This window comes from Microtus ochrogaster, chromosome 24, assembly GCF_000317375.1.
Source record: "Microtus ochrogaster isolate Prairie Vole_2 chromosome 24, MicOch1.0, whole genome shotgun sequence".
NCBI classification, from domain to species: domain Eukaryota; kingdom Metazoa; phylum Chordata; class Mammalia; order Rodentia; family Cricetidae; genus Microtus; species Microtus ochrogaster.
The window spans coordinates 23,258,643-23,272,093 of record NC_022024.1 but is presented as its reverse complement, the minus strand read 5'-3'; the positions used below and the strand labels follow the sequence as shown (position 1 = coordinate 23,272,093).

The 13,451-nt window shown below is 40.8% G+C and overlaps 1 protein-coding gene across 2 annotated transcripts in view; it reads left to right on the top strand.

The window, feature by feature from the left end:
* Kitlg (KIT ligand) overlaps nt 1-11,681 on the top strand; it is an 87,132-nt gene extending 75,451 nt beyond the window's left edge. For both annotated transcript variants that reach the window (XM_005358120.3, XM_005358119.3), the window contains 2 exons: nt 271-346; nt 7,187-11,681. In XM_005358120.3, the coding sequence (XP_005358177.1) occupies nt 271-310 (40 nt within the window). In that variant the 3' untranslated portion in view covers nt 311-346; nt 7,187-11,681. The remainder of the gene's footprint in view (nt 1-270; nt 347-7,186) is intronic.
* Nucleotides 11,682-13,451: the final 1,770 nt, after the last annotated feature.

The window sequence follows — 13,451 nt, the reverse complement described above, 5'->3', positions numbered from 1 at the left end:
AGCATATAAATATTATCGCTATATATTTTTAACTACTTCAGCTGATGATTGTGGGGCAATATTATACAGGCCACATCATCTCTCTTCTCTGTAGGACAGATATTAAGAGAAGCTTCTTACATGTTTGCATTAACCCTTCCCCACCCAGCAAATTTTTTGCTCCTGTATTTACTAACATTTCTAGATCAGCTTCTTACAGTGGGCTGCTGGTGATGACTTCAGAATCTCTCCAGAAGCAAATGAGGATTTTTTTTTCTTGTTGTTTTTCAGTATGTTGCAACAAAAAGAGAGAGAGTTTCAGGAGGTGTAATTGTGAATGTATCAACATTGTTACCTTCGCACAGTGGTAAGTTGCTGGAAGTCAAGCCGCCAGAGCGTGCCAGAGCGTGCAAGAACCTTAAAAGATCTTAAAGGTCAACATTTAGAAACAAACTTGATTGTTGTGTCCTTGATGGCACTGGTGTCTAAATGTAGCTGGAGTAGTTACAAAGTCGAATGGTGCCTGCCTCTCTCACTGGCAAATTCTCAGGTTTTGAAAAGTAGGTAGCATTGGTTGGTCCACAGTAGTGGCTTCATTTTAGATGGGAGATACAGAAAATATTAGTCATTTTGACTTGGAGTAAAAGGAAGCAGAAAAAATTAGTAATAAAATAAAAAAAAACAATAAATGCATCCGATTTTATTTAGATGCGACCACTCTCAAAGAACAGCGACCCATTTGCTAGATAATAAAGAGAAAACCCCAAACTATTTTCCTGCCATTTAAAGGAAAACAAAGCAAAGCAAAACAAAACAGCTTCTTATAGCCAGAACAAAACTGTTAAGGCAAAATGTCACCACCGGTGCAGGCCTGCTCAGTGGACTGACTCCATAAACCAAAAACAGACACCTGATGTGATCATGTGGTTTGGGGTGGGGGATGCTGTGCAAGGAAGGAGTATGGCCTGGCTAGAGGGGACAGGTGTTCATTATCTCTCACGCTAGCCACTTCTCCTGCTTTCAGGCACAGATGCGGGTGGTGGGACACCCAGAGAGCCCTCAGCTTGATCCATTATCAGTTCAACCTCTGACTCACTTTCACTTCCGGCACCTGGTCAGTAATGATCACTCTCTTAGCCTTGTGTGCATTTTCCACAGCAAGCAGGACTGGCTGCTCCTCCCCCCAGAGCCTCAGTTCTTCCTACACACCTTCATTTCGAAGGACCATTTCCTTCTTCTCTCGGGATAAAGTGCCGGGGTGAATTTTCTCCTTTCCCTATAGGTCACTGTCCTTCCAGCTGTCACTCTGTCCCAGATTCCAAAATTATCTCCAAATTGAATCTTCCCCGGGGAACCTGGGTCGTAGCCTCTGCGTCTTGCTCTAATAACTCCCTTTGATTGGTGTAAGAGACCATTTTTAACAACTGGACTTACCATGAGAAACTAATTGCTCCATATACATTTGGCTTTTGCCGCCAGCCATCCCCCTGACTGCCACGTGCACGCCATGACTGTGGCTCTTATCTGCTCCCGTCCTAGCTTCTTGAGGCTCAATTTTCCCCCCTCCTGTAATAGATGAAATAATAAGGAAATGAAATCTCCTCCCCCCCCCCAAAAAAAAAAACAGTGTTCTTTAAGTTGAAATCATTGTTCTTCCTTGAATCCCCTTTCTCTGTCCTTCAGTCCCAGCCCAAGCTTCAGCCTTCCTTTCTCACATGCCTCCCCTTTAATGGTTAATTGCACCCTAGAAGCTCAGGTGATAGCCACTGTTGTTTGGGTGGGGGATTGCATTTCAGGAATCCTGTTTTGGTGTGTAGTTCTTCAGTCCTGTGGTTTGCATTGTGGTGTGTGCCCTGTGACATCTGGGTTATGATGAGGGAACCCAAGCTACTGCATAGGAGGAGAAGAACTGATGACATTTTAGAACAGATACAATCAAAGGAGTTATACACATTTCCACCAGTCTCCTAACATTCAAGGACAGGAGGTGGGTCTGTCTGGTTCACGCCACATCCCTAGCACAGGGAACTCTTTTCCAGTACAATATGGATTCTTGATGAATGTTTATTATGCGGATGAACCAGTGAGGCTTAAATGATTTTAACCAAATGGAAGAGAAAACACTGACTAGCTGATTCTCCAAAGGAAATAAAGTTTGTAGATGAAAATAAGAGTAATGAAAATAATGTGGAAGGAACTAAATGATGAACTGGAAGCAAGAGAAATTTCTTTAAAAAAAACATGTTAAAGTTCTGTTTGTTTGACATCAAACACGAAAAGTTTTATAGCACATAAGAATTTGACTTTGTCACCTAGATGACATTAACTACCCATACAGCAGCTTACTCATGAATTGGGTTGTATGGGGTACAACTTAAAAGAGAAAAATAAAGTGGAGATGACTTACATTAAACACTTCATTTATGTTGGTACATTGTTGGGAAATTGTGTTCTTCATGCTTCTCACAATGTTATTCCAACAAACTGCAAAAGCTATGTTGGTGTGTGCGCCCCACCACAGCATAGTTGTGTCCTCGTGTTAGCTGTGGCCTACAAAAGGTAATAATACTACAAGATGAAATGTTGAAGTAAATGAATTTAGGAAGTTCAGAAGTAACTAATGGGGTTTGCAAAGGCTACACAGTAAGAAGTTAAGAGATGAGGCCACTGCGTATAGAAGATGTGAGCTTGCCACAACCCTGGATATTGATGTGGACAGCATCCCCTAGGGTTGTGCCAGGCCCAATCTCTCCATCTGAGGGGCTAAAAAGAAAAAATCACTGGCCATAGAAGAAAGGTTTGGTCCTGTAATGGATAGAGGTAATGTATAGACTAAATGTCAAAAGGTGGCTGGTTGGTAGCATTTTATTTGCAATAGGAAGGGTTGATGTAGAGACTTCGCGTGGCATGAACAAAGTTAGGAAGGGCTCAGAGTACGAACAACTGTTGCAAAGCCACACAGCTGGTACAAAGGACTCCAGTGGAAGTCACATACTAAGGGTGTCTTTATTAGGGTTACTACTGCTTTGATGCAATACTATGATCAAAAAGCAATATGGAGAGAAAATGCCTTATTGTTATTATGCTTCCTAATCACTGCTAAGTCATCCAAAGATCTCAAGACAGGATCTCAAACAGGGCAGGAATCCAGAGGCAGGAACGCATACAGAGGCCATAGAGGGGTGCTGTGTAACTGGCTTCTGCTCCTCCTGGCTTGTTCAGCCTGCTTTCTTACAGTACCGAGCACCAGCAGCTTAGGGGTGGCACCACCAACAATGGGCTGGCCCTCCCCCTTCAATCACTAATGAAGAAGATGCTTTACAGCTGGTTCTTAGGAAGCCATTTTCTTCAGTGAGGTTCCCTCCTCTCAGATGACTTTAGTTTGTATCAAGTTGACAGGAAAAGGATTCAGCACACAAGGGTCAGTGCTGAAAAGAAAGAGTGGATGTCAGTTTAAAAGCACATTTGAATTCTTAGGAATATGACTTATGTTCCATTAAGTAATCTAAAAGCTGTTCGGGGGCTTAGAAAAGACTAGCCATGCCGTTCCAGCAGACACTTAGGAAATGTCATCAGATACTGGTGTGGCCAGAGGGACCGAGGTTTGAACTGGAGGTAGAGGTTATCCCCCAGAGAAATGTCTTCCATTCAGATGGGAGAGATGAGAACTAGGGTCAGGGCTGCGACAATTTGGGAAAAAAAAAAAAAAAGATGGACCACTTTGGAGACATTGCAGTAGAAGAAACAACCAGTCTTTCCTGGTAGACTGGACAGCTTGATGAGTCTCCGCGACCATTTGTAAGTTAAGGAAGAGAGGATGGTCCTCCTGCCGAAGGAAATGGGATGTCTGAAGTCAAGAAAGAGTTCTTGATGAGATGACTCTTGATCTGAGAAGTTACCACGTGCAGTGACCTCCAAGTAGGGAGGTCACTTGGGGCTGGAACCTATAGATTGGAATTTGAGAGTTATCTACGGAGAATCTCACTCGAGACCTTGGGAGAAATATTTGACTTGTTGAGAAGGCTCAGCTGGCTGGTCATTAATAGCTAGCACTTGTAGCGTGCGCTTAGTTACTTTCCTTATTTCACCACGGTAAGAGTAGAAAGTAAATTTCAAAAAGTATAATTTCAAAACATCTTAAAATTAGATATTTTCATGCATTTATTATAACTTCAATATATAAACATTTGAGTATTTTTGAAATGTATTTTATAATTTATATATGTATATATATACATATGCATACACACATGTGTAGACAGTCATAAAGAAAGATTAAAAACAGCACAAAATAAAATTTCCCTTTAGATCTGAGCTACACTAGGAGAAATAGCTCTGAGACTTGGTAGGAGAGGAAGCTCAAGCCATGCCTGGACTTTTTTAGGACGCAGACTTGGAAATGGAAGGTCCCTTGTTATTGAGGTTCCTGATTGCTTTCTGAGATGTTTCCTAAAAGTGTCTTTGTTTAGGGAGGACTTCTTTTTCCTGTGAGTTTTCTTTTATTTCTGCATGATAAAGCAAAAGATTAGAAAGGGTTAGGTTAGGCCTGAGTTCAAACCTTGGCTCTGCAACCGGTTGTAACATCCTGGATGCTTTGGCATCCTTTAACCTCTGTGTTCTCAAAGGCACATGCTGCTGTGTAGGCCCAGTGTACCCTACTTGTGATGGTATTGTCATCCAATGCCACCATTATACTATAGCCTAGGTGTGTAGCATATTGTCCCGGCTAGATTTGTAGACCTGATACCGTTGCTACAACAAAGCCACCGAATGCCTTGTTTATAAGACGGCATCCCTATCGTTAAGTGGCACATCGTTGTATACTGATGGAATAACTGTACCACTCTATCTATTTCATGAGTGTGCTGCAAAACCCAAGACGTCATTATAAAGAACTTGTAATTTTGTTCGATGGAACAATTGCTGTCAGCCTTCAATTTTCTCTGCTTTGCTCTAGTGACTCAAGAGCAAAAATCTAAAATAGATTTCCAGTACAGATTTCTCTGTATTTAATTAACTCTAGAATTTCAAATTATACATAGCTCTCCTGTGCTCTCTTATTCCAGTTTGCTTGACTTTGCCATGCTCTATTTTTAAAAATCTATGTATTCTCAACTTCTGAAGTTTTCTTTTCATCTCTCTTCGTTTCTCTGTATAGATTTAAATTTGCTTTCCTAAATTACTGGAAAGCAGAAATATCTGAGCATTCGGTGGCTTAAAACCAGCCCCGAGAAACTAAAACAAAGTATGGTTTTTGTGCTTCACCAAGTACAATAAACTGTACCAAAGCCAAGTGAATTAATTCTTCAGCCTGTGTTGCCACCATTTCATTAATTCTTTCTTGGTTTAGAAACACTGACTGAGAGTCTGTTGCTGGGATTTCCTCAGCTGGGAGAAGTGATTGCTTCGAACTAGCCAGGCAGCCAGAACCCTGGAACTCCTCAGCCCTGAGGCTGGAACGGTGGCCTCTGGACAACTTCTCCACCTGTCCCAGTGTCTAATGCCACTCCATCTGGCTCCACACTCCCTAGACACTTCCTTGGGTTCGAACCTTCTTTGCTCACCATCCATCCACTACTCTGGATGCCAGAGAACTTCAAAGCTATGTAGATTGCTCACTCTCCTGCCCCTAACTGAGATAAATGGAGGTCTGGGAGCATGACAGCCATGGGATATTAATATATTCATTCTCTTTTCTTGTGTACGTGTGTTCATGTGCGTGTATGCATGTTGAGACGGGAGGCCACTTTGGCTCTCATTCTCCGAGTACCACCCATCTTGTTTTCGGAGACAGTGTCCTTTATACCAGCTTGGTGTCCTTTATACCAGCTTGGAGCTTGCCGGTTCATCTGGGCTGGCTGGCCAGTGATGTCCAAGGATCTACCTGTCCCCGTTTCCATAGTGCCAGGGTTACAAGTACATGTCACTATGTCTAGATTTTTCTTTTAATTTAAATGTTATTTTTATTGGCTTACAAAGAAATGGGTTTTGATATGGCGATACATGCATGTGTATGTATATTTGTGTGTGTGTATACATTTATGTATGTGTGTATATATATGTCTGTGTGTGTGTGTGTGTGTGTGTGTGTGTGGTTTTCAAGCAGGTTCTGGTGATCAAATTCAGGTTTTTATACTTGACTGGTAGATACTTTTTCAGCTGAGCTCTCTCCCCATCCCACTTGTCCATTTATTATTATTTTTAATTTTTCAATGATCATCATTCTGCTCTTCTGTTTTTATAATATTTTCCAACAAAGTATGCTTTTGATTCTCTGCCCACTCATTTCTCCTTCCTTTCTATGGGGGGGGGAAACTAATTTTTTATTACGTTACCTTGAATTTTTACAGCACACTCATGAAATAAACAGGGTGACCTCACCTTGCTAGAGCAAATCCCCCTTCCTATCTCCACCCCATCCTACCCCCGCATTGTTTCCTCCATTTTCACATCTCTTTTTTGCCCTTTTCCCCACCCCACCCCATCCTTCCTCATCACCCATTTACCCTTCTTGGTTTCCTTTACAGCTTGCTAGGCTTTTTCCACATTTATGCCCATTTGTGTGTTTGTGTGTGTGTGTGTGTGTGTGTGTGTGTGTGTTTATGTGTGTGTTTGTGCCTATAGAAAATGACACACTTTTTTTTTCTTCCTGAGTTTGGGTCACTTCACACAGTATTATATTCTAGATCAAACAATTTTCCTGCAAATTTTGTACTTTCCCTTTCTCTGATGGCTGAATAAAGTTCCACTGGGTACAGGCACCGCCACATCTCATTGTCCATCCACCTGTCAGGGGACACCTCGGCAGGCTCCATTTTCTTGCTATCATGAAGAGAGAAGCAGTGAAATTTATCCATTCGTATGCCCAAGAAATATTTGCTGCCTGTCTATGATACTGCGTGCCAGGCCCTCTTCTGAGGGTCGTCTACAACAGTGACAATCATAGACGAAGTCATCTGACCTTGTAGAGCTTCTAGTCTAATAGGAAGAGAAGACAACAGATCATCAATAAGATGGTTTGAGATAATAAGTCTTCCCAAGGAGACAGTGCTTCATTATCACAGAAATCCTACCCAGTCCTTTAAGGCTGAGAGTAATACACATTGACTCTGATCCTTGCTCTGGGGTTTTATGTGAATTGTGAATTTAGCTATAAAAGAAGGTAGCAAAGCACGTCTTAATCCTCCTCTTCTTTCTCGTTCTCTAGGCTGGTGACAGTTCATGTTTGCTTCATAAATGAAGCAGCTTTAAACAAACTCCTATTCTGTCTGAAGTGACAGCCCTCATCTTTGTCTGGTCTTGCTACCCATGACTTTGTATGGATGATTCAGATGTGGGAGCAGAGCGTTTGGCTGCGAACCTGGCACTGAATTTGTCATCTAGAAAGAAGAATTTACATGGAGCAGGACTCTGGAGGTTTCGCAAGTGATGATGGGAAGGAAGGAACGCGTGTCTAGTCCGCTTGCGCCATTTGAAGGGCTTGGGAAATGCCCACACAGCTTCAGTCTTCAGTTACAACCTGCAGCCTGTAGTTAATTCTGGACCCTGCAAGTAGATCTCAGCCTGGATATTGGGGGTGAGGGGGGACTTTTTTCTTTCACAAAGGGATGTAGAAAACAGTTTTAAAAACAATAATTCTGTAGCATCAGCCACTGTGTAGAGTTGAAAGCTATGGGGGAGCATGTTTCGTTTTGGGAAGCAGGCACATCTGTTCTGTGGTTGTGATTAGCAAGAGCAGCCGAAGCTTTGGCTCTTCCTGACCGAAACCATGTGCACCACATCCCGCCGGGAAAATGGACATGGTGGGCTGGTTCGTGCCGCAGAAGCAGCGCTGGACTGAAGTAGGATGCCACGGTGTACGGAAGACTTTCCAGTGCAGACGCCGCAGAAGAGAAAGCTGTCGCCATGGACCAGCGGAAGAACGTGCCAAGGAAGACATTTGGCCCCTAGTGAAGCCGGTCTTTTCCCTTGACCGTCACTCTAGAGTGTGTGATTCGTGTTTGCAAAACTAAAAGGTGACACGTTTAGGTTTAGAAACTACAGCAGAGCTACGAAAGCAGACTGGGGAGAATATGCTGAATGTGTAAGGGTCCCGCTGGGGTTTTTTTTTTTTGTTGTTGTTGTGTTGTTTGTTTTGTTATGTTTTTTAATTTTATCATGGAAGAGAATGAAAATAAATGATGGTATGTAGTACATCAGGTTAGTAATGCTCACTTAATGCTAATATGGGTGTTGCAAACTAAGTAACTCGGACTGTCCAAGAATGAGAGGAACGAGAAAACTTTAGTGACTTACAGTGTAGCCATTATCTCCTGCAATTAGCCATGTAGTGAAAATCAGACCCTCTGTATGCATTAAGGTTTACGAAATGAAATAAAAAGAGAGCTGTATGTAGTTACGCCTGTCAGTTTGCTACTTCAAATGTGTGACAGCATTTCTCCTAGTAGAAGGAAATTGGCAGTGAACAGTGCTTTTTTTTTTGGGGGGGGGGGTTCGAGACAGGGTTTCTCTGTGGTTTTGGAGCCTGTCCTGGAACTAGCTTTGTAGACCAGGCTGGTCTCGAACTCACAGAGATCCGCCTGCCTCTGCCTCCCAAGTGCTGGGATTAAAGGCGTGCACCACCACCGCCCGGCGTGAACAGTGCTTTTAAAGATCAGAACTTACAAGATTTGATGTGGATTCCCCTGGTCCGTTTTTGTTTTGGTTTGAGTTTTAATAGAACAATTGGCCCAAATCAAAGAATAACTTCTCTTCTGCTTTTATTTCGGTGAAGGGTCTTTTCACCTACCATAGGCATATACAAAACTTCAAGATTTCATTCTAACTTAACCCTTGTAACAGCCTTATTTGCCTTGTACTCAAACCTCCAGACAGCTGTTTTCAATGTTCTTACGTGAAAGTGCATGGGAACTTAACCGCTAGCATCTCTCCTCTCTTGAACGTGCATGAAAAATTCTAGCTTACATTCCAAGCTAGTCCAAATACAACTCCAGTACCTGGCCGCTGCTCTTCTTCATACCAAAGAATTCAGACGGTTTCTTTAGTACCTAATCTCAAACTTCAAGGTTACTCCAATGCTATCATTCCCGCAACTTGAAGCCAAGTGCGTTGAGATGTTGTATTTGCCTGTTCAAGCCCTAAGATAGCCCAGTAATTAGTAATAAACTAGCAATCAAGTTAGTTACAGAAGGGACCTATTTTGTTGTTTGGCATTGATTGCTTTGGGATAATAATAGATGTAGGTTAGCACAAAGCATAGGTGTAGGTGTATATCGATTGAGACTGCTGTTATTTCTCAGTTTCGTGGCTTGATTTCTTGCTCTGGAAGTCGCATTTTGTTCAGGCTTATGACAGTGCTGTTTACTGAGCTGGAGACTACAATAAATACATTGGTTTTCAAAGCCAGCAGTTGGGTTTTAACACTCGAAACCACGGTCTTAATCAATAGTGTGATTGAACAAATTTAACAGACTATAACATCCGATGTGTATAGGGTGGAAGATTAAATAGGTTGGTCCATGGATTGCCAATTCTTTTTAAATACTAAGGTTCAATAAAATGCATGAACAATAGGAAAATGCTGACCATTATTTTGAATGCTAGCTGCTTGGACATTAACTATGGCATATCTGCTTTCAGATTAAAAAATACATATCTTTGCATATTTTATTCCATATATGTTCTGAATATTTTTCTTAAGATATGAAAACCTCCCAACTGAGAAGATGAAGTGTAAAATCACCCCGAAAGTGACCCATTTTCCCAGGAGTTCTCTTTTGTAATGTTTAAAACTTGGTTTTCAATGTCGACAATCTAAGAAATCTGCAGAGTGTAAATTGTGTTGGAATCTTGGTATCCCCCGGTAGAAATGAAGCCTACAGCAGTACTATCTGTGTGACCAGTGGGTTGTGCGAGGGGAGTCCTGGGTTTTATATTGTTATCTGACACGCTTCTCACACTGCCACGTTGTAATGAATCATAGAAACAAAAAGAATTTTTCTCTACAATAATAAAAAAAAGCTACACTACAAAAAGTATTGAGAAAAAGAGAAATATGTAAAAGAATGCAACCACAATGAAGTGTGTGCTTCTAGTTGAGAAAAAAGAACACATTTCAGTGAACTTTCATGTGCTTTGAAATAAGCAGCATGGCCTAGTTTGGTTCTGTAACTGAGCTGAAGTTATAAATGAGCAGAAAAATCCCTTGTGGAATAGTGATGGTTGCTGCTGTGTTTCTACAGTGGGTTTTGATTTTGTGATTTAGTTCTGATATAGAATCTTAGCTATCCTAGACACAGTCTTGAAGGCATCTAGTTTTCAAATTAGGCAGTTAGGTTGCATCGAGTGACTGTTGAGAAAGATTGTCAGGGGACTCTAGGTTGCCACCTACGGATACAATAATTCACCTCCCTCTTTGGATCTCAGTTTTGTATTTGTGTGTGGACAAGCTCTGTGGTCTCTCTTCAGGGGTGAGCCCTGACACCACACAATTAACAAAACAGAGAAACAGCTGAAAACATCCTATGGAAAACAGACAACTCTGGCTTTCTGCGTAAGTGTTGGGCTGGAAGAAGTTCTTTCTGATTTAGTTTCTAATATAAATAGGGTCCATTAGTAAAAGTGAAATTCGGTTTTAAGTAGGGTGAATTGGAAAATCATTTACACATGAGATGGCTTTTACCTTTGCTTCAGTAAATGTTTGGGATCATCTCTGAGGAATGAAAACCAGTAGTGACTTTTCATCAGGAAGAGACACAAGACGGGGGTAACATTTGGAAATGTGTCTGAGTACGAGTGTAAATGTTCTCATGTTGTTGAAAGCTAAGAACAAAAAAAAAAAAATGGAGGGTGCTACTAAAGATCTTAGATGCCAAGAGATATTTTCAAGCCAATCTGTAAATGATAATCTATAAATTACATTTAAAGTTGAGAAAGTAGGACGAGAATTTGGAAGTAAGCCGGTTTATCTTTGGGATGATATTGTGAAAGTGGCTCTAAATGTAACCAATTCAGATCAAAAAAGTTATTTATGAGATCTGATTACACAACTCATGTTACTGCCTTCCACTAACCAGTCTTAAAATGCCTTTGTCAGAATAAAATTCACGGCAACTCTTTCGTAACAGGTGTGGGTGAGGAGCCATCCATACGAAGGTGGCTATTTATGGTTCTGAAATGTTTGCTCTTAAGTATTGGAAATGCACATTTGCCATCTCCTAATATTTTCTTACAATGCTGTTTTTAGAAAATGCTTAAAGAAAAAAAAAACAGGTATTTTCATTTACTCCATTTCTAGGGCATAAGACTTCACTAAATACAAATTTGCAATCCAGATTCCTATAGTCTTCTTCTCCCGTAGTCTAAGGATTGGTGTGCGATTATTGTGCCCACCTGCCACTGTTTTTTTTTTGAAGTCAATAGACTTGAGAAGTATTCAGACATTTAGATGGCTTCACAGATATATTGCTAGTTCAGTCATAGATTGGAGTTTGCATATTGTAAATGTAAGTGTATGTCAACACTCTTCTAAATAGTTTATGACTGAAATTTAATTAAATAAAAGTTGTAAAATGTGATGTGTATGTGTATATACTGTATGTGTACTTTTTAAAATAGGTATATGTCCTGACCCTTTTTATACAGGTTTGAATTTGAAATTACATTATATAAACATATACTTTATTGTTCTAAATAAAGAATTTTATGCACCCTCATAAATCTGCCCTCTCATTTGATATCTTCAGGTTATTACATTATTAACAACATGGATTGGCATTTATCAAGCTGCAGATCTATGTGTGTGTGGACCCATGTCATCAAGTCAGCATTTCACAGAAGTATAAATGCAAATAGATAGGAAATTTTGACATGTTTAGATAGTATACTGCTTCCAAGAGTATTACAACGTAAATGGGGAAAGGAAACAAAAGCTACCATAATGTGTGCAAAGTCACACTGCAGTAACTACTTACACGCTACCCCTACATGCTAAACTGGAGTCCAGGTGACATGTTTATTGCACACAAGAACTGGATTAAGCAAGGGAAGTTCTTTAAAGAGTTGGTTTTGGAGTTATCACTTGGAAGGATAAGACAGTCTCATACTTGAAACCAAGAAAGTGTCAGAACCTCTTAGCTTCTCCTACCTAGCCAAACAAGTGTATCCTCAGCATATATTATATAAAAAAAGATATACAGAGAGTTGAGACCTAAGGAGGGTACAACAAGGTAATGAAGACACAGTCCTAGTGTCTACATTCATGTGTGTTTTTGAGAAAATCATTGGCCAATTAAACTCACTATGATGTCTGTGGTTAGGGCAGTATATAAACATTTTACTCAATCCCTGGCTGGCACTGACTGGAGACTATGCACTGATTAATCTTTGTGTCAATCTGTCTGTATGTAGTTGTGTGGTTGCCTAGGAAAAATTCCACCGGGTGGATTTTATTTGTAATAAATACAGTTTTCAAGACAGTTTCACTGGATACTGGAAGACCCACCTAGAATGTGATATGAGTTGCACCGTTCCATGTGCTGGTGCCGCAGTCTAAACAGAAAGAAGTTGCGTGGGGCACTGGCATTTATGTCTGTTTCCTGACTGAGGACCCAATGTGTCCAGCCACTTCACACACATGCTGTCATTCCTTTATCATCATGACTGCACTCCTGAAGAGATGAGATAGCCCTTCCATAAGTTGCTTTTATCACGTCACAGCGACAAAGTTCCTAATGCCAACACAAACCTTGTGGGAGGTCTGTTGAGGAATTTGGAGATATGGGCTGCAGAAGTCTGAACTGCTACAAGCTGAGCTCAATGGACCACTGTGATGGGAGTTTGGTCGAAGTCAGAACCTGGAAACAACCTAAATGCCCCTTGACTAAAGAATGGATAAGGAAAATGTGGTATATTTATACACTGGAGTACTACACAGCAGAGAAAATAATGACATCTTGAATTTTGCAGGCTAAAGGATGGAGCTAGAAAACATCATTTTGAGTGAGGTAACCCAGATCCAGAAAGACCATTATCACATAAGTGGTTTTTAAACATAAAGCAAAGAAAACCAGCCCACAAATCACAATCCCAGAGAACCTAGACAACAATGAGGATCCTAAGAGAGACATACATAGATCTAATCTACACAGGAAGTAGAAAAAGACAGGATCTACTGAGTAAATCAGGAACATGGGAGAGGATTGAAGGGGAAGGGAGAGACAGGGAGGGGAGCAGAAAAAAAATGTAGAGCTCAATAAAAAACAATAAATTTTTTTTAAAAATATTAACTAAGAAAAGGCTGCTAGGCTGAATAAGATAATGCACCTCATTGAGCTGCATCCCAAGGATAGTGCAGGAAAATGGTTAGCTGACTTAAATGCTCTTTGTTCTGCCTTTTGACTGTATTTAGTATATATACTGGCTGAGAAATAAACTTGGGGCTGTTTGGTTTTGCCCTTCAGTCCTCCTAGTCT